Genomic DNA, 27,539 nt, shown 5'->3' with positions numbered 1-27,539 from the left:
CCTCATCCTTTCCCTCCCCCCCCATCATCTTCAGCCCTCCTCCCCTTGTCATCCTCAGCCCTTCCCCCCCATCATCTTCAGCCCTCCTCCCCCATCATTCTCTGCCCCCCCTTCTGCCCTCCTCCCCCTCCCCTCTGTCCTCCTCCCCCTCTCCTCTGGCCTCCAGATCGTTGCCTTGGTTACCGGCCTCCCCTGCGGTCTGTCAGCGGTGTGCAGTTGGTTATAGCGCCGCTCTGAGGCGGATGATGCATCGCTGCGGCTCCAGCCTGTCAGTCATCAGGGGCGGCTCCATTAGATCTAAAGGTCATTGCCCATCTAATGTCCAGAGCAGCGGGGTCCGGGGGTCGGTGCCTCCCTGTGGGCGCGGCTCAGTCACTCCTACCCCTATCATCACCCTCCCAGAATCCTCAGCGCCCTCCTACTCCTCCCTCTCTCCCTCTAGACTGCTTCTCACAGCTGCGGCTCCGTCTCAGTGTCTCCGTGCACACAAGGCTGCGGCCAGCTCCCTGCTGTTCCCGCCAGGTGGCAGCAGTTTGGCCGCGCGATGTCCGGTGTGCGCGCTCCCGCTGACGCACGCGCAGCTCGCGGCTCTTCCATGGAGCGGCCGCTTGTCCGGGGAGGACGAGGCTCTGAGAGCGGGAGCGGCTCCTCATCCGCCCGACACTGAGCGGGGAAGAGGCCGGGGCATGGCGGACAGCGGGGGCAGAGCTCTCCGGGCCCCGGGGCTGCTGCTGGGCTGCAGCCTCCTCCTCCTCTCCTGTCAGGGATTCGCGGCCGGCGGCGAGGACGATTCCCGGGCGGAGGTGCGTAGTGCGGGCGGTGGCGGGGCCGCTGCGGCTGCGGCTGTGTGACCTCTGCTCTCTCCCCAGGCCTGGCTGCGGCTGTACGGCTACCTCCCTCCCGCCAGCCGCCAGATGTCCACCCTGAGCTCCGCGCACAGCCGCTCCGCCGCCATCGCCGACATGCAGCGCTTCTACGGGATCCCGGTGTCCGGGGAGCTGGACCCCACCACCAGAGAGTAAGGATGGGTGCAGGACCCCCACTGCCGGTAGAGGCTGGGACCGTAACCCCCCCCGACTGCCGCCGTGACCCGGCCGAGCCCCCCCTTGACTGCTGCCGCCGCGACCCGGCCAGGCCCCTCCTTGACTGCCGCCGCGACCCGGCCAGGCCCCCCCTTGACTGCTGCCGCCGCGACCCGGCCAGGCCCCTCCTTGGCTGCCGCCGTGACCCGGCCAGGCCCCTCCTTGGCTGCCGCCGCGACCCGGCCAGGCCCCTCCTTGACTGCCGCCGCCGCGACCCGGCCGAGCACCTCCTTGACTGCCGCCGCGACCCGGCCGAGCACCTCCTTGACTGCCGCCGCGACCCGGCCAGGCCCCTCCTTGACTGCCGCCGCGACCCGGCCAGGCCCCTCCTTGACTGCCGCCGCGACCCGGCCAGGCCCCTCCTTGACTGCCGCCGCGACCCGGCCAGGCCCCTCCTTGACTGCCGCCGCGACCCGGCCAGGCCCCTCCTTGACTGCCGCCGCCGCGACCCGGCCGAGCCCCTCCTTGACTGCCGCCGCCGCGACCCGGCCGAGCCCCTCCTTGACTGCCGCCGCCGCGACCCGGCCGAGCCCCTCCTTGACTGCCGCCGCCGCGACCCGGCCGAGCCCCTCCTTGACTGCCGCCGCCGCGACCCGGCCGAGCCCCTCCTTGACTGCCGCCGTGACCCGGCCAGGCCCCTCCTTGACTGCCGCCGCGACCCGGCCAGGCCCCCCCTTGACTGCTGCCGCCGCGACCCGGCCAGGCCCCTCCTTGACTGCCGCCGCCGCGACCCGGCCGAGCCCCTCCTTGACTGCCGCCGCCGCGACCCGGCCGAAACCCCCCCCCCCCCCCCCCCCCCTTGACTGGAGACATCCTTATGTCATCAATGTACAGTTCCTGCTGTTCCCGAGCGCCGGTGCTGAATGCTGCCCTCATCATTGTCCCCTGCCGGCGCTGCGTTCAGTACGAGCAAGGGACAATGGTGAGAGGAGTAGTGTCTGCTGCCGCTGTATCTTGGTGTAAAACTAATTATAAAATCCTTATAGTCACCTGTCCGCAGTGTCCCCCGCTGTAATCCTCGGACCGCTGATGCCGGGGAGCGGTGTCCTGTCACTCGCTGATTGTTCCTAGGAGCGGCGTAAGGTATCGATTCTTTATTTACAAATTGCCATAAGGCAAATAAGCCCCAAATAAAGGTTCTGTGATCATTAGAAAGCTCATCGTTATCATCTACTTATCACATTAACCGTTTGTGTTGCTCCTTCCTTGAAATAATTTTCCGATACGGGGTTAAAGCTTTTAGTTAATGCTTCTATTAGCCAATCAATTGGGGAAACTCCCGGCCAGAGAAGGCGACAGATATTATTGGTGTGGAATAAATCCTAGTGGAGAAACGTCTCCCAGGGATTGAGCGCTGAGCTCTTTGTGGTCAGGAATCTCCTCCGTACGGACGTCTGATCTTATATAACCAGGACATTAGTAATCTTGGTACTCTGATCAGCTGACAGCGGGCGCGTTATTAGCTTCCCCTATTCTGTGCCTCACTCTGATGATAGTATCACAAAGCCCTCAATAATTGGTGCGGCCGCGGACCCACACCTCAGTGATTAGTATGGACCAACTCTCAAACATTGCTAATAAACATGATCAGCTGCCTTCCCAGCTAGTTTCACCATCACTGGCTTCATCAGGGGATTGAGGCTACAACGTCACTCACTGAGCGCAGCTCCGGGGCCCGCTCGCTGCAGGAGTTGTTCTCCTTGGCGTCAGAGGATTACAGCGGGGGACAGGTGAGTAGATGGATTTTATTCTTATTTTTACACATGGACACAGCGGGAGCAGACCCTACTCCTCTTCTCATTGTCCCTTGCTCACGTTGATCGCAGCGTTTGCAGGGGACAATGATGAGGGCAGAGTCCAGCACCGGCGCTTGAAAACAGCGCGAACTGTACATTGATTCTCAGGCGCCGGTACGTGTCACACTGATGTCACCAGTGCGGGACGTTTTGCGGACATGTCAGCATGTCCTGCCCCTGGACACGCGTGTGCGTGGAAACACTGACGTGCACAGAACCATTCATCTGAATGTGTCTACATGTGTCAGTGTCTCCGGTACGTGTGAATGAGGCCCAAGCAGATGCTTCCTCTCCTTCCAGACTCTGCTGATCCGCAGTTTTGTTCTCTGGTTCCTTTTCTTCTGATCTTAGTGCAGCCGAGAGGGCGGCCCCTGCACTGGAGGCTTCTTCCCACCGGCCTCCATCAGCAATCTGGTGGCAGAAGGAAACGGCCCCCTCTTCTCCCTCGTCCAGGTGGCGGAGCCGGTGACGGCCCCCTCTTCTCCCTCGTCCAGGTGGCGGAGCCGGTGACGGCCCCCTCTTCTCCCTCGTCCAGGTGGCGGAGCCGGGGACGGCCCCCTCTTCTCCCTCGTCCAGGTGGCGGAGCCGGCGACGGCCCCCTCTTCTCCCTCGTCCAGGTGGCAGAGCCGGCGACGGCTCCCCCCTCGCCCTCGTGGCGGAGCCGGTGACGGCCCAGGAATATCTGTCACCTGGAGGCCATTGCTAGGTCTTGTTCACATTGGGCTCATTAACTGTTTACTTTACAATCCTGATTATTCCACCAATCTGACATGGCTTTTGCAGTAAGTACAGCGGCCTCATCAGGTCTCATACACCAGGTTGTGTTGTGGAATCTGCTCGCAGATCCTCCTGAATGTGTCACCGCCGGCTGACATGGCTTCTGTGTGTTACCAGGTGGATGCAGAAGCCTCGGTGCGGTGTACCCGACCAGCTGGGGAGCAGAACCAAGCTGAGCATGCGCAGGAAGCGCTACGCCCACACGGGGCGCAAGTGGGGCCAGCTGCAGCTGACGTACAGGTGAGCATCGGGCGACCGCCGCACACAGCCCCCCCACGCCCGTCAGCTCTCATCCTCCTTACAATTTACCAGCAGAATAGTGACTGCAGCTCTGGAGGATAAGACACGATGTAACAGCAGAATAGTGACTGCGGTGCCTGTGTACGAGGGGGTGTTTGGGAGGGTGTGGTGTGTTTCCATGGTGACGTCTCCCCTCCCCCGCAGTATACAGAATCACTCTCCGCGGCTCGGTGTGTATAGCTCGCAGGACGCGGTGCGCAGAGCCTTCGCTGTGTGGTCCGGTGTGACGCCGCTCACCTTCTCAGAAGTCCCGTACGAGAGCTTACTTCAGCGCCAGGCTGGTGCCGACATCCTCATCCTCTTTGCCTCCGGTTTCCATGGTGACAGCTCCCCCTTTGATGGTCCTGGTGGGTTCCTGGCGCACGCTTACTTCCCCGGGCCGGGTATGGGCGGAGATGCACATTTTGACTTAGAAGAACCCTGGACTGTGGACAACAGCGACTTGTCAGGTGACTACCTGATCTGTGAGGGGCGTCGGGTAATGGCCGGGGGGCCGCGAGGAGTCTGGAATGGCTACTGGCTGGGGTGTTGATCCCAGGACTGCTCTGTGGGATTGTGTAGCTGTACGCTGTGGCTACGAGGGGTCTAGGAGGAGCAGGGGGTGGGCAAGCGGCTGGTGTGGGGGCCGGGGTGGGCGAGCGGCTGGTGTGGGGGCCGGGGTGGGCGAGCGGCTAGTGCGGGGGCCGGGGTGGGCGAGTGGTTGGGTCGGGGTGGGCGAGCGGCTGGTGTGGGGGCCGGGGTGGGCGAGCGGCTAGTGCGGGGGTCGGGGTGGGCGAGTGGTTGGGTCGGGGTGGGCGAGTGGTTTGGTCGGGGTGGGCGAGCTTTTGGTGCGGGAGCCGGGTTGGTGCGGTGTCGGGGTGGGCGAGCGGCTGGTGCGGGGACCGGGGGGGTGGGTGAGCGTCTGTTGGGCGCAGTGGGTAACCTCTGTCCTCCACAGGGAATCACCTCTTCCTGGTGGCCGTCCATGAGCTCGGACACTCGCTGGGCCTGGAGCACTCTAATAACCCCTCTGCCATTATGGCGCCGTTCTACCAGTGGATGGACACCGAGAACTTCCAGCTGCCCGAGGACGACAGGCGTGGAATCCAGCAGCTGTACGGTGAGGAGCCCTGCGCCTGTCACACCCTCCTCGCCCCGTTATTGCTCCTGTGTCTCACCCTATTGCCCTCTCCCATGATCCCGCAGGCTCCTGCTCACCCGTCACTCCTCGGGCCGCTCACCAGCAGTGTCTCTTACTCTTGTCTGCACAGGAGGTCCAGGCGGTGAGGCCCCGAGCACCCCGCCGATTCCCACTCCGGGCCGCCCTGACAGGAGACCCCCAAAAACACCATCAGGAGGAAAGCCAGAGCGACCGGGAAATGCCCCCCCTAGAAAGCCGGAGCAGTACGGACCCGATATCTGTGAGGGCAACTTTGATGTAGTGGCCGTCCTGAGGGGGGAGATGTTTGTCTTCAAGGTAAAGTGATCTGGTCCTGACATCACTATAACGTGGTCCGCCCGCTCGCTGTGACGCGGCCCCCCCCCCCCCCGTCCACCCGCTCGCTGTGACGCGGCGGCCACCCGCTCGCTGTGACGCCCCCCCCCCACTCGCTGTGGCGCGGCCCCCCCCCCCCCCCCCGGTCCGCCCGCCCGCTGTGGCGCCCCCCCCCCCCCCCCCCCGTCCACCCGCCCGCTGTGGCGCGGCCCCCCCCCCCCCCCCCCGGTCCGCCCGCCCGCTGTGGCGCGGCCCCCCCCCCCCCGGTCCGCCCGCCCGCTGTGGCGCGGCCCCCCCCCCCCCCCCGGTCCGCCCGCCCGCTGTGGCGCGGCCCCCCCCCCGGTCCGCCCGCCCGCTGTGGCGCGGCCCCCCCCGGTCCGCCCGCCCGCTGTGGCCCGGTCCGCCTTCTCGCTGTGGCGCGGCCCCCCTCGCCCGCTCACTCCTGACATCACTATGACCTCACAGGGGGCAGAGCTGTGGTGGCCCCTCACCCATTGTTAGGGGGCGGTCGGTTGACTGTGTCCTGTTCTTGCGCAGGGTGCCTGGTTCTGGAGATTACGTAATAAGCGGGTATTGGACCACTATCCCATGCCGATCGGTCATTTCTGGAGAGGACTCCCAGCCAATATCAGCGCCGTATACGAGAGAGATGATGGGAAGTTTGTTTTTTTTAAAGGTGAGTCTAGGGGGCAGGAGGAGGAGGCCGGAGGGTGGTCATCTGAATGTAATCGTCTGATCGGCAGGGGATAAATACTGGTTGTTCCGTGAGGCCAATCTAGAGCCGGGGTATCCGCAGCCGCTGAGCAACCTGGGCTACGGCATCCCATACGACAGGATCGACACCGCCATATTCTGGGAGCCCACCGGATACACCTACTTCTTTCGGGGTGACAGGTAAGCCTGGATATGGGGGCCTCACAGCCAGAGAGTACAGCCACCACTGACAGGTTCACCCTACCGCCGCGCCCCCTCGTCACCCTGAGCCCCGCTCCCCTCCTCGTCACCCCGGCCCCGCTCCCCTTCCCTCCTGCACCTGTCACGCACAGTGTAGGAAAGACAAAGTGCAATGCGAAAGGATGAGGGGAAGGGAGCCCAGGCACTAGGGAAAAGGGGAGTCGAGCCCTCCTAGGCAGATCTAATATCACAATAAGACAACAAGGGAGACAAACACAGGGGAAAGAAACTTAGCTTAGGCCGACTTCAGACAGATTACATGAAACTTACTCCAAGCACCAGAGAGGAAGTAAGCAGACTGCAATAGCTCCAATACTTCACTAGGGAACATGTGAATATCACCGGCCCCTCCCTGCAGCAAACTGAAGGTATTTAAGCACCCAGACCTGGGTGTCAATCAGAGCAGGAGAGAGGTAGCTGCTGGGTCCTAGAGTGAGATAGATCTAAGAAGATGTCTGTAATGCCAAACGAAAAGATCTTCTGCAACCAACTGCAGGGCGACTGTCTGTCACCTCTGACACACCCGTGACAGTACCTCCCCCCTTACGGGTGACCACCGGACACTCAGGACCGGGTTTCTCAAGATAAGAGGGTGTGGAATGAGTGAACCAACCTGGGAGCGTTCACCTCTGATGCTGAAACCCACATCCTCTCCTCTGGACCATAACCCTTCCAGTGCACCAAGTATTGTAGGGAACAACTTTGGAGACGAGAATCTACAATCCTCGAAATCTGAAACTCCAGATTACCATCAACCATTACTGGGGGCGGTGGTAGAGGTGAGGGCTCAAGAGGTTCCACATACTTCTTGAGTAAGGACATGTGGAACACATTGTGGACCTTAAGGGCCTGAGGAAGCTCAAGATGAAACGCTGCTGGGTTAATGACGGTGGTTATTTTATAGGGACCAATAAACCTAGGTCCCAGCTTCCAAGAAGGAACTTTCAATCTTATATTCCTGGTAGACAACCGTCACTCACATTCAGGTCCGGACCTGGCAAGCGTTTTCTGTCAGCCATACGTTTATACCTGTCTCCCATGGTCTTTAAATTACTCAGCACCCCCCGCCACACCGAGGAGAGCGAAGAAGCAAAACGTTCCTCCTCAGGAACTCGTGAAGCTTCTCCCCCACTAAAGGTACCAAACTGTGGGTGGTAACCGTTTGCATCGAAGAACGGTGACCTGCCAGTGGATTCTTGACGATGATTATTAATGGCAAATTCTGCCAGCGGTAAGTAGGATGCCCAATCCTCCTGACTTTCGGAGATGAAACACCTGAGGTAGGTCTCCAAATTCTGATTGACACGCTCGGTCTGTCCATGCGACTGAGGGTGGAAGGCAGAGGAAAAGGACAGCTGCACCCCCAGTCGAGAACAGAACACCCTCCAGAACCTGGAAACAAACTGGGTCCCCCGATCAGACACCACATCGAGGGACCCCCGTGAAGCTTCACAGTCTCATTTATGAACACCTGTGTCTTGGCATTGGAAAGTGCCGGTAATGCGACAAAGTGAACCATTTACTGATCCTATCTACAACCACCAAAACCACCGTATTGCCTGCAGAAACCAGTAGGTCAGTAATAAAAACCATGGACCAGTGTGTCCATGGCCTACTAGGGATAGGTAGCGGAAGAAGAGTACCAGACGAACGGGTATGCGAAACCTTAGAACACGCACAAATACTACAAGCACCTACGTGTTCAATCACATCCCGATGCAATCCCGGCCACCAAAAACAACGAGAGAGGAGGTCCGCGGTTGCCTTACCACCTGGATGCCCAGCAAGCACAGAGTTATGATGTTCCTTAATTACTTTGCGGCTCAGATTAGAGGATACAAATAACTTTCCTGAAGGGCAGGAGGCCGGGGCGTCACCCTGAGCCTCCAGCACCTTACCCTCACCCTCCAGTTCAGCAGACAATGCCGCAATGACTACCCCCTTATGTAATATCGGGGCAGGGTTCTCATGGTCACCACCACCAGGGAAGCTCCGGGACAAAGCATCTGTCTTGATATTTTTGACCCCTGGACGAAAAGTGACAACAAAATTGAACCTAGTAAAAAACAGGGACCATCTGGCTTGCCTAGGGGTGAGACGTTTAGCTGACTGGAGATATGACAGGTTCTTATGGTCAGTAATAACAGTAATAGGATGGACAGCCCCTTCCAACCAGTGTGGGCATTCCTTGAACGCCAATTTGATCGCCAAAAGTTCCTTATTATCCATGTCATAATTTCAGCCGAAGACAATATTTTAGAAAAGAAGCATCGACCTCTACAATAAAGGGCTGGGAAACATCGGGTTGACTGAGTATAGGTACCGTGGCAAAATAATTCTTTAAGGAAGAAAAAGCCTGGAAGGAGGCCTCCGACCATTAGGGAAAATCAGACCCCTTCCTAGTCATGTCAGTAAGGGGTTTCATTATAACAGAGTAATTTCGGATGAATTTCTGTAAAAATTAATAAAGCCCAGAAAACGTAGAGCCTTCAGGTTCTCGGGACGTTGCCAGTCAAGGACTGCACGGATCTTCTCCGGATCCATCTGAAAACCTGAAGATGACAACAAGTACCCCAAAAACTGCACCTCCTGAACGGCAAAAACACATTTCTCTAGTTTGGCATATAGTTTGTTATCCCTTAATATCTGGAGCACCTGCTTAACATGCCCCCGATGGGTCTCAAAATCAGGTGAGTAAACCAAAATATCATCCAGATAGACCACTACAAACCTCCCCACCAAATGATGGAAAATATCATTAATGAAATGCTGGAATACCGCAGGTGCATTGGTCAAACCAAAAGGCATAACCAGACTCTCGATGTGCCCCTCAGGAGTATTGAACGCAGTTTTCCATTCATCCCCCTCTCTGATTCTAACCAGATTGTAGGCTCCCCTTAAATCCACCTTGGAGAACACCTTAGCTCCCACAACCTGGCTGAACAAATCAGGAATTGGAGGAAGAGGGTATGGATCCCGGATGGTAATTTTGATATAATTCCTGGAAATCTAAACCGGGACATAGACCTCCATCTTTTTTCTACGCAAAGAAGAACCCTGCCGCCACGGGCGAAGATGAGGGTCTGATGTGTCCCTTCTCCAGACTTTCCGCAATGAAATCCTTCATGGCTTGTCTCTCAGGGCCAGAAAGATTATACAGTCTGGACTTCGGTAGTTTAGCTCCGGGGGTCAGGTTAATAGGACAGTCATAAGCACGATGAGGAGGCAAATCCTGACACCCCCTCTAAGAAAAAACATCCTCAAAACCAGACAGAAAAGCAGATGTTTCTGTAGAGACAGTAGCAAGGGAAATATCTAAACAGTACTCATGGCAGTAATCTCCCCATTCAATCTCCCCGGTTTGCCAATCCAGCAGCGGATTATGTCTAACAAGCCAAGGAATACCCAATACAATCGGTGTGGGAAGATTGTTCAGGACATAGCAAGGGATTATTTCACAATGAACCGACCAGACCCTCAGTTTTACATTATGTACAATCTGAGTAAACGCTTTCTGTGCAAGTGGCGCCAAGTCAATGGCGAAGATGGAAATAGGTTCAGCTAAAGCACAGCAAGCAAGTCCATGAGTTTTCACAAACTCAGCATCAACCATTGTGACCCCGACTCCACTGTCAACAAACACAGACATTTTTTCGCTTTTGCTCTCTAGCACCACCTCTGCTGTCAGGACAAACTGGGAACTGCTGGTTGATGATAAATGCACCCCTTGTTTATCCAACTCCAGACTACCGAGAGTTAATCGAAGGACAGAACCCAATAAAATGTCCCTTTTTCCCACAACAAAACATACGCCTTTTTTCTTGCGACACTCCGGGGATATGTATGATGTAGCGACACCCCCTAACTGCATGGGTTCCTCCACCTCCCCCAGCACTGGTTCACCCCCAGACCGCTCCCCCGGCAGTGGTACACAACCCCTACAAGAAGACCCCGGAGAAGGTGGTCTCACCCATCTATCCTGAAGGCTCCTATCAAGACGTAAGGCCAAAGACATGGCAGCCTCCAAGGACTGAGGGGTTTCATATACAGCCCAGGCATCTCTCAACCTTTCAGTAAGACCCTCACAACATTGACTCCTAAGGGCTGAGTCCTTCCATTTGGAATCTGTTGTTCATCTGCGGAATTCAGAACTGTCCGTCTCCACTGACCGAATCCCCTGCAGAAGGCGACGAAGCCTGGACTCCACCAAGGAGACTCGGTCAGGGTCATCATAGATGAGGGCCAGAACCCCGAAAACCCCTCCACAGACTGGAGACAAACCGAGTCCTGCGGTAACGAAAAGGCCCAGGACTGAGGATCGCCCTGCAGTAGAGAGATCACAATCCCCACCCGCTGCTCCTCATTACCGGAGGAGTAAGGACAACGTTTAAAATACAGTTCGCAGGCCTACCTACTTGTCCCTACCACCTGAAAACCTGTCCGGATGGGCAACCTTGGGTTCAGGCTGGACAGGCCTACCTGCAGAGACCCCCACATTGGCGACCTGTAGCCGTTGCTGAACCTCACAGCGGAGGTCATTCACCTCCAGAGACGGACAGCGCAGCTCCGCCACTGAACCTGTACCAAGGGAGAAAGGGGAAAAAAACACACGCCCAAAAACACACAAAAAAAATCATGTGTCAGTTTTTTTTTCCTAAATGTGCACGGCCGGTGATAATGTCACGCAAGGTGTAAGAAAGACAAAGTGCAACACAAAGGGATGAGAGGAAGGGAGCCCAGACACTAGGGAAAGGGGAGTGGAGACCTCCTAGACCAGGGGTCCTCAAACTTTTTAAACAGGGGGCCAGTTCACGGTCCCTCATAGCATTGGAGGGCCGGAATATAATTTTTTTTTTTAAAAAACTATGAACAAATTCCTATGCACACTGCACATATCTTATTTTGAAGTAAAAAAACAATACAGGAACAAATACAATATTTAAAATGAAGAACAAGTAAAGTTAAATCAACCAATATTTCAATAGGCAGCATAGGTCCTCAATGGGGAGGTAAATGTCCACAATAGGCAGCATAGGTCCCCAATAGGCAGCATAGGTCCTCAATAGGGAGGTAAATGTCCCCAATAGGCAGCATAGGTCCTCAATAGGGAGGTAAATGTCCCCAATAGGCAGCATAGGTCCTCAATAGGCAGGTAAATGTCCCCAATAGGCAGCATAGGTCCCCAATAGGCAGGTAAATGTCCCCAATAGGCAGCATAGGTCCTCAATAGGCAGGTAAATGTCCCCAATAGGCAGCATAGGTCCTCAATAGGCAGGTAAATGTCCCCAATAGGCAGCATAGGTCCCCAATAGGCAGGTAAATGTCCCCAATAGGCAGCATAGGTCCCCAATAGGCAGGTAAATGTCCCCAATAGGCAGCATAGGTCCCCAATAGGCAGGTAAATGTCCCCAATAGGCAGCATAGGTCCTCAATAGGCAGGTAAATGTCCCCAATAGGCAGCATAGGTCCTCAATAGGCAGGTAAATATCCCCAATAGGCAGCATAGGTCCCCAATGGGCAGGTAAATGTCCCCAATAGGCAGCATAGGTCCTCAATGGGGAGGTAAATGTACCCAATAGGCAGCATAGGTCCCCAATAGGCAGGTAAATGTCCCCAATAGGCAGCATAGGTCCCCAATAGGCAGGTAAATGTCCCCAATAGGCAGCATAGGTCCTCAATAGGGAGGTAAATGTCTCCAATAGGCAGCATAGGTCCTCAATAGGGAGGTAAATGTCCCCAATAGGCAGCATAGGTCCTCAATGGGGAGGTAAATGTCCCCAATAGGCAGCATAGGTCCCCAATAGGCAGGTAAATGTCCCCAATAGGCAGCATAGGTCCTCAATAGGCAGGCTGTTCCTCTCTTATAATGCCCTATGCAGGCTGTCCCCCCCCCCCCCCTTATAATTCCCTATGCAGGCTGTTCCCCACCCTTATAATGCCCTATGCAGGCTGTCCCCCCACCCCCCCCCCTTATAATGCCCCATGCAGGATGTCACTCCCCCATATAATGCCCCATGCAGCATGTCACCTCTCCCCCATATAATGCAGCATGTCACCTCTCCCCCATATAATGCAGCATGTCACCTCTCCCCCATATAATGCCGCATGTCACCTCTCCCCCATATAATGCCGCATGTCACCTCTCCCCCATATAATGCCGCATGTCACCTCTCCCCCATATAATGCCGCATGTCACCTCTCCCCCATATAATGCCCCAGGCAGGATGTCGCCTCTCCCCCATATAATGCCCCAGGCAGGATGTCGCCTCTCCCCCATATAATGCCCCAGGCAGGATGTCGCCTCTCCCCCATATAATGCCCCAGGCAGGATGTCGCCTCTCCCCCATATAATGCCCCAGGCAGGATGTCGCCTCTCCCCCATATAATGCCCCAGGCAGCATGTCGCCTCTCCCCCATATAATGCCCCAGGCAGCATGTCGCCTCTCCCCCATATAATGCCCCAGGCAGCATGTCGCCTCTCCCCCATATAATGCCCCAGGCAGGATGTCGCCTCTCCCCCATATAATGCCCCAGGCAGGATGTCGCCTCTCCCCCATATAATGCCCCAGGCAGGATGTCGCCTCTCCCCCATATAATGCCCCAGGCAGGATGTCGCCTCTCCCCCATATAATGCCCCAGGCAGGATGTCGCCTCTCCCCCATATAATGCCCCAGGCAGGATGTCGCCTCTCCCCCATATAATGCCCCAGGCAGGATGTCGCCTCTCCCCCATATAATGCCCCAGGCAGGATGTCGCCTCTCCCCCATATAATGCCCCAGGCAGGATGTCGCCTCTCCCCCATATAATGCCCCAGGCAGGATGTCGCCTCTCCCCCATATAATGCCCCATGTCTCCATGCATTAAAAAAAAATAAAATAAAAATACTCACCTCAGTTCTCACCTGCTGCCGCTGCTCGGGTCCGGACTCCAGCGTCGCCGGTGTCTTCCCGCTCTGAACTGTCTGTCATGGCTCAGGGGAGGGCGTGGTGGAAAGACGTGACCGCACCCTCTGACCTGAGACGTCACAGGCAGCGCACAGCAGGAAGACAGCGGATCTACAGAGGCACGGGGAGAGGTAAGTATCCAGCTGCCAGGGCCCTGAGCAAGCGGGAGGGCGCGGGCGCGGACACCGCTCTCCTCCGCCCACAGCCCGGATAAAAATCCTCCGCGGGCCGCATGTGGCCCGCGGGCCGTAGTTTGAGGACCCCTGCCCTAGACTGATCTAATATCACCCTGTCTCCCCTACCGTCCCTATATTAGTTCCTCACCAATTGCCGAACCGGAAACCTAAGCACCGTATATCCCTAGAGCTAGGCCCTGGATAGGGATGGGGGATGAGCACTGGTCAGTCACCACTATAAAGACAGCAAGGGAGACAAACACGGGGAAGAAACTTAGCTTGAGCCGACTTCAGAGAAATTACACCAAAGGTCCTCCAGAGCACCAGAGGGGGAAGTAAGCAGACTACAATAGCTCCAAGCGTTCACAAGAGAACATGTGAATATCACCGGTCCCTCCCTGCCGCAAACTGAAAGTATTTAAACACCCAGGCCTGGGTGTCAATCAGAGCAGGTGGGAGGTAGCCGCTAAGTCCTGAAGTAAGCCAGATTTAAGAAGGCGTCTGTAATGCCAAACGAAGAGATCTGCTGCAACCAGCTGCAGAACGACTGTCTGCTACATTTGACACAGCCGTGACAGCGCCCCCTCGTCACCCCGGCCCCGCTCCCTTCCTCGTGCTGCGCCCCCTCGTCACCCCGGCCCCGCTCCCTTCCTCGTGCTGCGTCACCCCGGCCCCGCTCCCTTCCTCGTGCTGCGTCACCCCGGCCCCGCTCCCTTCCTCGTGCTGCGTCACCCCGGCCCCGCTCCCTTCCTCGTGCTGCGTCACCCCGGCCCCGCTCCCTTCCTCGTGCTGCGTCACCCCGGCCCCGCTCCCTTCCTCGTGCTGCGTCACCCCGGCCCCGCTCCCTTCCTCGTGCTGCGTCACCCCGGCCCCGCTCCCTTCCTCGTGCTGCGTCACCCCGGCCCCGCTCCCTTCCTCGTGCTGCGTCACCCCGGCCCCGCTCCCTTCCTCGTGCTGCGTCACCCCGGCCCCGCTCCCTTCCTCGTGCTGCGCCCCCTCGGCCCCGCTCCCTTCCTCGTGCTGCGCCCCCTCGGCCCCGCTCCCTTCCTCGTGCTGCGTCACCTCGGCTCCTCTCCCCTCCTCGTGCTGCGCCCCTTTGTCACCCCGGCCCCGCTCCCTTCCTCGTGCTGCGCCCCTTTGTCACCCCGGCCCCGCTCCCTTCCTCGTGCTGCGCCCCTTTGTCACCCCGGCCCCCTTCCTCGTGCTGTGTCACCTCGGCTCCTCTCCCCTCCTCGTGCTGCGCCCCTTTGTCACCCCGGCCCCCTTCCTCGTGCTGTGTCACCTCGGCTCCTCTCCCCTCCTCGTGCTGCGCCCCTTTGTCACCCCGGCCCCGCTCCCTTCCTCGTGCTGTCACCTCGGCTCCTCTCCCCTCCTCGTGCTGCGCCCCTTTGTCACCCCGGCCCCGCTCCCTTCCTCGTGCTGCGTCACCCCGGCTCCTCTCCCCTCCTCGTGCTGCGCCCCTTTGTCACCCCGGCTCCTCTCCCTTCCTCGTGCTGCGTCACCCCGGCTCCTCTCCTCTCCTCGTGCTGCGTCACCCCGGCTCCTCTCCCTTCCTCGTGCTGCGCCCCTTTGTCACCTCTGCTCCTCTCCCCTCCTCGTGCTGCGCCACCCCGGCTCCTCTCCCCTCCTCGTGCTGCGCCACCCCGGCTCCTCTCCCCTCCTCGTGCTGCGCCACCCCGGCTCCTCTCCCCTCCTCGTGCTGCGCCACCCCGGCTCCTCTCCCCTCCTCGTGCTGCGCCACCCCGGCTCCTCTCCCCTCCTCGTGCTGCGTCACCTCGGCTCCTCTCCCCTCCTCGTGCTGCGCCCCTTTGTCACCCCGGCCCCGCTCCCTTCCTCGTGCTGCGTCACCCCGGCTCCTCTCCCCTCCTCGTGCTGCGCCCCTTTGTCACCCCGGCCCCGCTCCCTTCCTCGTGCTGCGTCACCCCGGCTCCTCTCCCCTCCTCGTGCTGCGCCCCTTTGTCACCTCGGCCCCGCTCCCTTCCTCGTGCTGCGTCACCCCGGCCCCGCTCCCCTCCTCGTGCTGCGCCCCTTTGTCACCCCGGCCCCGCTCCCTTCCTCGTGCTGCGCCCCTTTGTCACCCCGGCCCCGCTCCCTTCCTCGTGCTGCGTCACCCCGGCTCCTCTCCCCTCCTCGTGCTGCGCCCCTTTGTCACCCCGGCCCCGCTCCCTTCCTCGTGCTGCGTCACCCCGGCTCCTCTCCCCTCCTCGTGCTGCGCCCCTTTGTCACCCCGGCCCCGCTCCCTTCCTCTTCCACATAATCTTATGTCATATTTTGTTTTCTCCAGTTACTGGCGCTTCAGTGAGAAGACTCGCTCTGTAGATACAGGTTACCCCAAATCCATAAAGGTCTGGGCTGGGATCCCCGACTCCCCTAAGGGCGCCTACATGGAATCAGACACATGTGAGTATAACATGATGAGTCTACAAATGGCTGAAAACAGGGAGTAATAGCCTTATGCTTTGGCTATGCAGTCATGTGATGATACGGAGGGGGTTCACTTGCCATTAAAAAGACAAACTTCTATCAAGTTCAGTTGAGGAATGGGATAAAAGGAAGAGTAAATGTACAGGAGGAGGAGGAGGTGGTCGATCCACCGCAGCACCGCAAACTGAAGGCTTTGTTATATTCTAAAAAAGCATCTCAGCCTTTCATGAAACCATAACTAGTGACGGCTCCTGAGGGCGACTGTTCATATAGTCACCGCTCTTACAGTAAAGAACCTGTTTCTGAGGTCGGCTGTTCATATAGTCACCGCTCTTACAGTAAAGAACCTGTTTCTGAGGTCGGCTGTTCATATAGTCACCGCTCTTACAGTAAAGAACCTGTTTCTGAGGTCGGCTGTTCATATAGTCACCGCTCTTACAGTAAAGAACCTGTTTCTGAGGTCGGCTGTTCATATAGTCACCGCTCTTACAGTAAAGAACCTGTTTCTGAGGTCGGCTGTTCATATAGTCACCGCTCTTACAGTAAAGAACCTGTTTCTGAGGGCGACTGTTCATATAGTCACCGCTCTTACAGTAAAGAACCTGTTTCTGAGGTCGGCTGTTCCACGGATTAATAGTAATTTTGGTAAACAAACCTGATATCCTCTGGAGATTGCGCCTGTATTTCTCTTTATGTGCTATGTTCTGTTCTCAGATGCTCTGTATATACTATATATCCACAGCTCCCCTCTGTAGTCACACGCTCTGTATATACTATATATCCACAGCTCCTCTCTGTAGTCACACGCTCTATATACTATATATCCACAGCTCCCCTCTGTAGTCACACGCTCTGTATATACTATATATCCACAGCTCCTCTCTGTAGTCACACGCTCTGTATATACTATATATCCACAGCTCCTCTGTAGTCACACGCTCTGTATATACTATATATCCACAGCTCCCCTCTGTAGTCACACGCTCTGTATATACTATATATCCACAGCTCCCCTCTGTAGTCACACGCTCTGTATATACTATATATCCACAGCTCCTCTCTGTAGTCACACGCTCTGTATATACTATATATCCACAGCTCCTCTCTGTAGTCACACGCTCTGTATATACTATATATCCACAGCTCCTCTCTGTAGTCACACGCTCTGTATATACTATATATCCACAGCTCCCCTCTGTAGTCACACGCTCTGTATATACTATATATCCACAGCTCCTCTCTGTAGTCACACGCTCTGTATATACTATATATCCACAGCTCCTCTCTGTAGTCACACGCTCTGTATATACTATATATCCACAGCTCCTCTCTGTAGTCACACGCTCTGTATATACTATATATCCACAGCTCCTCTCTGTAGTCACACGCTCTGTATATACTATATATCCACAGCTCCTCTGTAGTCACACGCTCTGTATATACTATATATCCACAGCTCCTCTCTGTAGTCACACGCTCTGTATATACTATATATCCACAGCTCCTCTCTGTAGTCACACGCTCTGTATATACTATATATCCACAGCTCCTCTCTGTAGTCACACGCTCTGTATATACTATATATCCACAGCTCCTCTCTGTAGTCACACGCTCTGTATATACTATATATCCACAGCTCCTCTCTGTAGTCACACGCTCTGTATATACTATATATCCACAGCTCCTCTCTGTAGTCACACGCTCTGTATATACTATATATCCACAGCTCCTCTCTGTAGTCACACGCTCTGTATATACTATATATCCACAGCTCCTCTCTGTAGTCACACGCTCTGTATATACTATATATCCACAGCTCCTCTCTGTAGTCACACGCTCTGTATATACTATATATCCACAGCTCCTCTCTGTAGTCACACGCTCTGTATATACTATATATCCACAGCTCCTCTCTGTAGTCACACGCTCTGTATATACTATATATCCACAGCTCCTCTCTGTAGTCACACGCTCTGTATATACTATATATCCACAGCTCCTCTCTGTAGTCACTCGCTCTGTATATACTATATATCCACAGCTCCTCTCTGTAGTCACACGCTCTGTATATACTATATATCCACAGCTCCTCTCTGTAGTCACACGCTCTGTATATACTATATATCCACAGCTCCTCTCTGTAGTCACACGCTCTGTATATACTATATATCCACAGCTCCTCTCTGTAGTCACACGCTCTGAATATACTATATATCAACAGCTCCTCTCTGTAGTCACACGCTCTGTATATACTATATATCCACAGCTCCTCTCTGTAGTCACACGCTCTGTATATACTATATATCCACAGCTCCCCTCTGTAGTCACACGCTCTGTATATACTATATACTATATATCCACAGCTCCTCTGTAGTCACACGCTCTGTATATACTATATATCCACAGCTCCTCTCTGTAGTCACACGCTCTGTATATACTATATATCCACAGCTCCTCTCTGTAGTCACACGCTCTGTATATACTATATATCCACAGCTCCTCTCTGTAGTCACACGCTCTGTATATACTATATATCCACAGCTCCTCTCTGTAGTCACACGCTCTGTATATACTATATATCCCCAGCTCTTCTGTAGTCACACGCTCTGTATATACTATATATCCACAGCTCCTCTCTGTAGTCACACGCTCTTTATATACTATATATCCTCAGCTCCTCTCTGTAGTCACACGCTCTGTATATACTATATATCCACAGCTCCTCTCTATAGTCACCGCTCTTACAGTAAAGAACCTGTTTCTGAGGTCGGCTGTTCATATAGTCACCGCTCTTACAGTAAAGAACCTGTTTCTGAGGTCGGCTGTTCATATAGTCACCGCTCTTACAGTAAAGAACCTGTTTCTGAGGTCGGCTGTTCATATAGTCACCGCTCTTACAGTAAAGAACCTGTTTCTGAGGTCGGCTGTTCATATAGTCACCGCTCTTACAGTAAAGAACCTGTTTCTGAGGTCGGCTGTTCATATAGTCACCGCTCTTACAGTAAAGAACCTGTTTCTGAGGGCGACTGTTCATATAGTCACCGCTCTTACAGTAAAGAACCTGTTTCTGAGGTCGGCTGTTCCACGGATTAATAGTAATTTTGGTAAACAAACCCGATATCCTCTGGAGATTGCGCCTGTATTTCTCTTTATGTGCTATGTTCTGTTCTCAGATGCTCTGTATATACTATATATCCACAGCTCCCCTCTGTAGTCACACGCTCTGTATATACTATATATCCACAGCTCCTCTCTGTAGTCACACGCTCTGTATATACTATATATCCACAGCTCCCCTCTGTAGTCACACGCTCTGTATATACTATATATCCACAGCTCCTCTCTGTAGTCACACGCTCTGTATATACTATATATCCACAGCTCCTCTGTAGTCACACGCTCTGTATATACTATATATCCACAGCTCCTCTCTGTAGTCACACGCTCTGTATATACTATATATCCACAGCTCCTCTGTAGTCACACGCTCTGTATATACTATATATCCACAGCTCCTCTCTGTAGTCACACGCTCTGTATATACTATATATCCACAGCTCCTCTGTAGTCACACGCTCTGTATATACTATATATCCACAGCTCCTCTCTGTAGTCACACGCTCTGTATATACTATATATCCACAGCTCCTCTCTGTAGTCACACGCTCTGTATATACTATATATCCACAGCTCCTCTCTATAGTCACCGCTCTTACAGTAAAGAACCTGTTTCTGAGGTCGGCTGTTCATATAGTCACCGCTCTTACAGTAAAGAACCTGTTTCTGAGGTCGGCTGTTCATATAGTCACCGCTCTTACAGTAAAGAACCTGTTTCTGAGGTCGGCTGTTCATATAGTCACCGCTCTTACAGTAAAGAACCTGTTTCTGAGGTCGGCTGTTCATATAGTCACCGCTCTTACAGTAAAGAACCTGTTTCTGAGGGCGACTGTTCATATAGTCACCGCTCTTACAGTAAAGAACCTGTTTCTGAGGTCGGCTGTTCCACGGATTAATAGTAATTTTGGTAAACAAACCTGATATCCTCTGGAGATTGCGCCTGTATTTCTCTTTATGTGCTATGTTCTGTTCTCAGATGCTCTGTATATACTATATATCCACAGCTCCCCTCTGTAGTCACACGCTCTGTATATACTATATATCCACAGCTCCTCTCTGTAGTCACACGCTCTGTATATACTATATATCCACAGCTCCCCTCTGTAGTCACACGCTCTGTATATACTATATATCCACAGCTCCTCTCTGTAGTCACACGCTCTGTATATACTATATATCCACAGCTCCTCTGTAGTCACACGCTCTGTATATACTATATATCCACAGCTCCCCTCTGTAGTCACACGCTCTGTATATACTATATATCCACAGCTCCTCTCTGTAGTCACACGCTCTGTATATACTATATATCCACAGCTCCTCTCTGTAGTCACACGCTCTGTATATACTATATATCCACAGCTCCTCTCTGTAGTCACACGCTCTGTATATACTATATATCCACAGCTCCTCTCTGTAGTCACACGCTCTGTATATACTATATATCCAAAGCTCCTCTCTGTAGTCACACGCTCTGTATATACTATATATCCACAGCTCCTCTCTGTAGTCACACGCTCTGTATATACTATATATCCACAGCTCCTCTCTGTAGTCACACGCTCTGTATATACTATATATCCACAGCTCCTCTCTGTAGTCACACGCTCTGTATATACTATATATCCACAGCTCCTCTCTGTAGTCACACGCTCTGTATATACTATATATCCACAGCTCCTCTCTGTAGTCACACGCTCTGTATATACTATATACTATATATCCACAGCTCCTCTGTAGTCACACGCTCTGTATATACTATATATCCACAGCTCCTCTCTGTAGTCACACGCTCTGTATATACTATATATCCACAGCTCCTCTCTGTAGTCACACGCTCTGTATATACTATATATCCACAGCTCCTCTCTGTAGTCACACGCTCTGTATATACTATATATCCACAGCTCCTCTCTATAGTCACACGCTCTGTATATACTATATATCCACAGCTCCTCTCTATAGTCACACGCTCTGTATATACTATATATCCCCAGCTCTTCTGTAGTCACACGCTCTGTATATACTATATATCCACAGCTCCTCTCTGTAGTCACACGCTCTTTATATACTATATATCCTCAGCTCCTCTCTGTAGTCACACGCTCTGTATATACTATATATCCCCAGCTCCCCCTCTGTAGTCACACGCTCTGTATATACTATATATCCACAGCTCCCCTCTGTAGTCACACGCTCTGTATATACTATATATCCACAGCTCCTCTCTGTAGTCACACGCTCTGTATATACTATATATCCACAGCTCCTCTCTGTAGTCACACGCTCTGTATATACTATATATCCACAGCTCCTCTCTGTAGTCACACGCTCTGTATATACTATATATCCACAGCTCCTCTCTGTAGTCACACGCTCTGTATATACTATATATCCACAGCTCCTCTCTGTAGTCACACGCTCTGTATATACTATATATCAACAGCTCCTCTCTGTAGTCAAACGCTCTGTATATACTATAGATCCACAGCTCCTCTCTGTAGTCACACGCTCTGTATATACTATATATCCACAGCTCCCCTCTGTAGTCACACGCTCTGTATATACTATATATCCAAAGCTCCTCTCTGTAGTCACACGCTCTGTATATACTATATATCCACAGCTCCTCTCTGTAGTCACACGCTCTGTATATACTATATATCCACAGCTCCTCTCTGTAGTCACACGCTCTGTATATACTATATATCCACAGCTCCTCTCTGTAGTCACACGCTCTGTATATACTATATATCCACAGCTCCTCTCTATAGTCACACGCTCTGTATATACTATATATCCACAGCTCCTCTCTGTAGTCACACGCTCTGTATATACTATATATCCACAGCTCCTCTCTCTAGTCACACGCTCTGTATATACTATATATCCACAGCTCCTCTCTGTAGTCACACGCTCTGTATATACTATATATCCACAGCTCCTCTCTGTAGTCACACGCTCTGTATATACTATATATCCACAGCTCCTCTCTGTAGTCACACGCTCTGTATATACTATATATCCACAGCTCCCCCTCTGTAGTCACACGCTCTGTATATACTATATATCCACAGCTCCCCTCTGTAGTCACACGCTCTGTATATACTATATATCCACAGCTCCTCTCTGTAGTCACACGCTCTGTATATACTATATATCCACAGCTCCTCTCTGTAGTCACACGCTCTGTATATACTATATATCCACAGCTCCTCTCTGTAGTCACACGCTCTGTATATACTATATATCAACAGCTCCTCTCTGTAGTCACACGCTCTGTATATACTATATATCCACAGCTCCTCTCTGTAGTCACACGCTCTGTATATACTATATATCAACAGCTCCTCTCTGTAGTCACACGCTCTGTATATACTATATATCCACAGCTCCTCTCTGTAGTCACACGCTCTGTATATACTATATATCCACAGCTCCCCTCTGTAGTCACACGCTCTGTATATACTATATACTATATATCCACAGCTCCTCTGTAGTCACACGCTCTGTATATACTATATATCCACAGCTCCTCTCTGTAGTCACACGCTCTGTATATACTATATATCCACAGCTCCTCTCTGTAGTCACACGCTCTGTATATACTATATATCCACAGCTCCTCTCTGTAGTCACACGCTCTGTATATACTATATATCCCCAGCTCTTCTGTAGTCACACGCTCTGTATATACTATATATCCACAGCTCCTCTGTAGTCACACGCTCTTTATATACTATATATCCTCAGCTCCTCTCTGTAGTCACACGCTCTGTATATACTATATATCCACAGCTCCTCTGTAGTCACACGCTCTTTATATACTATATATCCTCAGCTCCTCTCTGTAGTCACACGCTCTGTATATACTATATATCCACAGCTCCTCTCTGTAGTCACACGCTCTGTATATACTATATATCCACAGCTCCTCTCTGTAGTCACACGCTCTGTATATACTATATATCCACAGCTCCTCTCTGTAGTCACACGCTCTGTATATACTATATATCCACAGCTCCTCTCTGTAGTCACACGCTCTGTATATACTATATATCCACAGCTCCTCTCTGTAGTCACACGCTCTGTATATACTATATATCCACAGCTCCTCTCTGTAGTCACACGCTCTGTATATACTATATATCCACAGCTCCTCTCTGTAGTCACACGCTCTGTATATACTATATATCCACAGCTCCTCTCTGTAGTCACACGCTCTGTATATACTATATATCCACAGCTCCCTCTGTAGTCACACGCTCTGTATATACTATATATCCACAGCTCCTCTCTGTAGTCACACGCTCTGTATATACTATATATCCACAGCTCCCCTCTGTAGTCACACGCTCTGTATATACTATATATCCACAGCTCCTCTCTGTAGTCACACGCTCTGTATATACTATATATCCACAGCTCCTCTCTGAAGTCACACGCTCTGTATATACTATATATCCACAGCTCCCCTCTGTAGTCACACGCTCTTTATATACTATATATCCTCAGCTCCCCTCTGTAGTCACACGCTCTGTATATACTATATATCCACAGCTCCCCTCTGTAGTCACACGCTCTGTATATACTATATATCCACAGCTCCCCTCTGTAGTCACACGCTCTTTATATACTATATATCCTCAGCTCCCCTCTGTAGTCACACGATCTGTATATACTATATATCCACAGCTCCCCTCTGTAGTCACACGATCTGTATGCAATCATAGCCAAAAGTGTTGGCATCCTTGAAATTTTTCCAGAAAATAAATGATTTCGCCTAGTACATTATTACAATTACACACGTTTTGTTACTCATGTTTATTTCCTTTGTGTATATTGGAACAACACATAAAAAACAAAGGAAAAAAAAAAAAAAAAAAAGCCAAATTGGGCATAATTACCCAAAAATGGGCCGGACAGAATTGTTGGCACCCATCCAAAATTGTGGGTAAACAATTTTGTCTCCAGCTTGTGATGCTCGTTCACACTCACCTGTGGCAAGTAACAGGTGTGGGCAATATGAAAATCACACCTGAAACCAGATAAAAAGGGGAGGAGTTGACTCAATGTTTGCATTGTGTATCTGTGTGTGCCACACTAATCATGGAGAACAGAAAGAGGAGAAGAGAACTGTCTGAGGACTTCAGAACCAAAATTGGTGAAAAATATCAACAATCTCAAGTCCATCTCCAGAGATCTTGATTTTCCTTTGTCCACTGTGCGCAACATAATACGTTTACACCCCATGGCACTGTAGCTAATCTCCCTGGATGTGGACGACAGAGAAAAATTGATGAAAGGTTTTAACACAGGATAGTCTGAATGGTGGATAAGCCCCAATCAAGGTCCAAAAACAAAATCAATCTGTCCTGTAGGCTGAGGTGCATCAGTGTCGGCGCAAACTGTCTGTCGACATGTAAATGAGATGAAACACTGTCAGGAGACCCCGGAAGAACCCACTGCTGACACTGAGACATAAAAAGCTAGACTGCAGTCTGCCAAAATGTACATAAGTAACCAAAATCCTTCTGGGAAAGCGTCTTGTGGACAGATGAGACCAAGATAGAGCTTTTTGGTAAAGCACATCATTCTACTGTTTACTGAAAGTGGAATGAGGCCTAAAAAGAAAAGAGCACAGTACCTACAGTCAGATATGGTGGAGGGTCACAGATGTTTTGGGGTTGTTTTTCTGCCTTTGGCACAGGGGACCTTTACTGTGTGCAAGTGATCATTAAGTCTGGAAGATTACCAAAGGATTTTGGTTCACTATGTAGTGCTCAGTGTCAGAAAGATGGGTGTGTGTCTAACCCTAGCATCCAGACGTCTCCTCCTCCTCGCACATCACTCCTAGCATCCAGACGTCTCCTCCTCCTCGCACATCACTCCTAGCATCCAGACGTCTCCTCCTCCTCCTCGCACATCACCCCTAACGTACAGACGTCTCCTCCTCCTCCTCGCCCATCACCCCTAATGTACAGACGTCTCCTCCTCCTCCTCGCCCATCACCCCTAACGTACAGACGTCTCCTCCTCCTCCTCGCCCATCACCCCTAACGTACAGACGTCGCCTCCTCCTCCTCGCCCATCACCCTTAACGTACAGACGTCTCCTCCTCGCCCATCACCCCTAACGTACAGACGTCTCCTCCTCCTCCTCGCCCATCACCCCTAACGTACAGACGTCTCCTCCTCCTCCTCGCCCATCACCCCTAACGTACAGACGTCTCCTCCTCCTCGCACATCACTCCTAACGTACAGACGTCTCCTCCTCCTCGCACATCACTCCTAACGTACAGACGTCTCCTCCTCCTCGCACATCACTCCTAACGTACAGACGTCTCCTCCTCCTCGCACATCACTCCTAACGTACAGACGTCTCCTCCTCCTCGCACATCACTCCTAACGTACAGACGTCTCCTCCTCCTCGCACATCACTCCTAACGTACAGACGTCTCCTCCTCCTCGCACATCACTCCTAACGTACAGACGTCTCCTCCTCCTCGCACATCACTCCTAACGTACAGACGTCTCCTCCTCCTCGCACATCACTCCTAACGTACAGACGTCTCCTCCTCCTCGCACATCACTCCTAACGTACAGACGTCTCCTCCTCCTCGCACATCACTCCTAACGTACAGACGTCTCCTCCTCCTCGCACATCACTCCTAACGTACAGACGTCTCCTCCTCCTCGCACATCACTCCTAACGTACAGACGTCTCCTCCTCCTCGCACATCACTCCTAACGTACAGACGTCTCCTCCTCCTCGCACATCACTCCTAACGTACAGACGTCTCCTCCTCCTCCTCGCACATCACTCCTAACGTACAGACGTCTCCTCCTCCTCCTCGCACATCACTCCTAACGTACAGACGTCTCCTCCTCCTCCTCGCACATCACTCCTAACGTACAGACGTCTCCTCCTCCTCCCTCGCACATCACTCCTAACGTACAGACGTCTCCTCCTCCTCGCACATCACTCCTAACGTACAGACGTCTCCTCCTCCTCGCACATCACTCCTAACGTACAGACGTCTCCTCCTCCTCGCACATCACTCCTAACGTACAGACGTCTCCTCCTCCTCGCACATCACTCCTAACGTACAGACGTCTCCTCCTCCTCCTCGCCCATCACTCCCTAACGTACAGACGTCTCCTCCTCCTCCTCGCCCATCACCCCTAACGTACAGACGTCTCCTCCTCCTCGCCCATCACCCCTAACGTACAGACGTCTCCTCCTCCTCCTCCTCGCCCATCACCCCTAACGTACAGACGTCTCCTCCTCCTCCTCGCCCATCACCCCTAACGTACAGACGTCTCCTCCTCCTCCTCGCCCATCACCCCTAACGTACAGACGTCTCCTCCTCCTCCTCGCCCATCACCCCTAACGTACAGACGTCTCCTCCTCCTCCTCGCCCATCACCCCTAACGTACAGACGTCTCCTCCTCCTCCTCGCCCATCACCCCTAACGTACAGACGTCTCCTCCTCCTCCTCGCCCATCACCCCTAACGTACAGACGTCTCCTCCTCCTCCTCGCCCATCACCCCTAACGTACAGACGTCTCCTCCTCCTCCTCGCCCATCACCCCTAACGTACAGACGTCTCCTCCTCCTCCTCGCCCATCACCCCTAACGTACAGACGTCTCCTCCTCCTCCTCGCCCATCACCCCTAACGTACAGACGTCTCCTCCTCCTCCTCGCCCATCACCCCTAACGTACAGACGTCTCCTCCTCCTCCTCGCCCATCACCCCTAACGTACAGACGTCTCCTCCTCCTCCTCGCCCATCACCCCTAACGTACAGACGTCTCCTCCTCCTCCTCGCCCATCACCCCTAACGTACAGACGTCCTCCTCCTCCTCGCCCATCACCCCTAACGTACAGACGTCTTCCTCCTCCTCGCCCATCACCCCTAACGTACAGACGTCTCCTCCTCCTCGCACATCACTCCTAACGTTCAGACGTCTCCTCCTCCTCCTCGCACATCACTCCTAACGTTCAGACGTCTCCTCCTCCTCGCACATCACTCCTAACGTTCAGACGTCTCCTCCTCCTCGCACATCACTCCTAACGTTCAGACGTCTCCTCCTCCTCGCACATCACTCCTAACGTTCAGACGTCTCCTCCTCCTCGCACATCACTCCTAACGTTCAGACGTCTCCTCCTCCTCGCACATCACTCCTAACGTTCAGACGTCTCCTCCTCCTCGCACATCACTCCTAACGTTCAGACGTCTCCTCCTCCTCGCACATCACTCCTAACGTTCAGACGTCTCCTCCTCCTCGCACATCACTCCTAACGTTCAGACGTCTCCTCCTCCTCGCACATCACTCCTAACGTTCAGACGTCTCCTCCTCCTCGCACATCACTCCTAACGTTCAGACGTCTCCTCCTCTGCACTCCTCCTCCTCGCACATCACTCCTAACGTTCAGACGTCTCCTCCTCCTCGCACATCACTCCTAACGTTCAGAACGTCTCCTCCTCCTCGC

At 53.2% G+C, this 27,539-nt stretch overlaps 1 protein-coding gene across 1 annotated transcript; it reads left to right on the top strand.

Moving 5' to 3' along the window:
* The first annotated feature begins 230 nt into the window (after positions 1 to 230).
* On the top strand, positions 231 to 15,965 carry MMP15 (matrix metallopeptidase 15). The gene is made up of 9 exons (XM_073659816.1): positions 231 to 803; positions 870 to 1,018; positions 3,773 to 3,895; positions 4,100 to 4,404; positions 4,893 to 5,054; positions 5,206 to 5,411; positions 5,967 to 6,105; positions 6,173 to 6,323; positions 15,788 to 15,965. Exons 1-9 carry the CDS (start codon positions 243 to 245, stop codon positions 15,948 to 15,950), a joined length of 1,959 nt encoding a protein of 652 aa, XP_073515917.1. The 5' UTR covers positions 231 to 242; the 3' UTR covers positions 15,951 to 15,965.
* Positions 15,966 to 27,539: the final 11,574 nt, after the last annotated feature.

The sequence above is a fragment of the Phyllobates terribilis genome, unplaced genomic scaffold (assembly GCF_046119375.1).
Source record: "Phyllobates terribilis strain yellow unplaced genomic scaffold, ASM4611937v1 Scaffold_14__1_contigs__length_39327217, whole genome shotgun sequence".
NCBI classification, from domain to species: Eukaryota; Metazoa; Chordata; class Amphibia; order Anura; family Dendrobatidae; genus Phyllobates; species Phyllobates terribilis.
Note: the sequence above shows the minus strand (reverse complement) of the source record. Positions and strands in the feature narration are given on the sequence as shown.

Excerpts from the sequence above, each read along its gene's own strand:
- MMP15 (XM_073659816.1), top strand. The coding sequence starts at position 243 with ATGATGCATCGCTGCGGCTCCAGCCTGTCAGTCATCAGGGGCGGCTCC. Across the intron at positions 804-869 it reads AGGACGATTCCCGGGCGGAG|GCCTGGCTGCGGCTGTACGG; the intron begins GTGCGTAGTGCG and ends CTCTCTCCCCAG. Across the intron at positions 6,324-15,787 it reads TACTTCTTTCGGGGTGACAG|TTACTGGCGCTTCAGTGAGA; the intron begins GTAAGCCTGGAT and ends TGTTTTCTCCAG.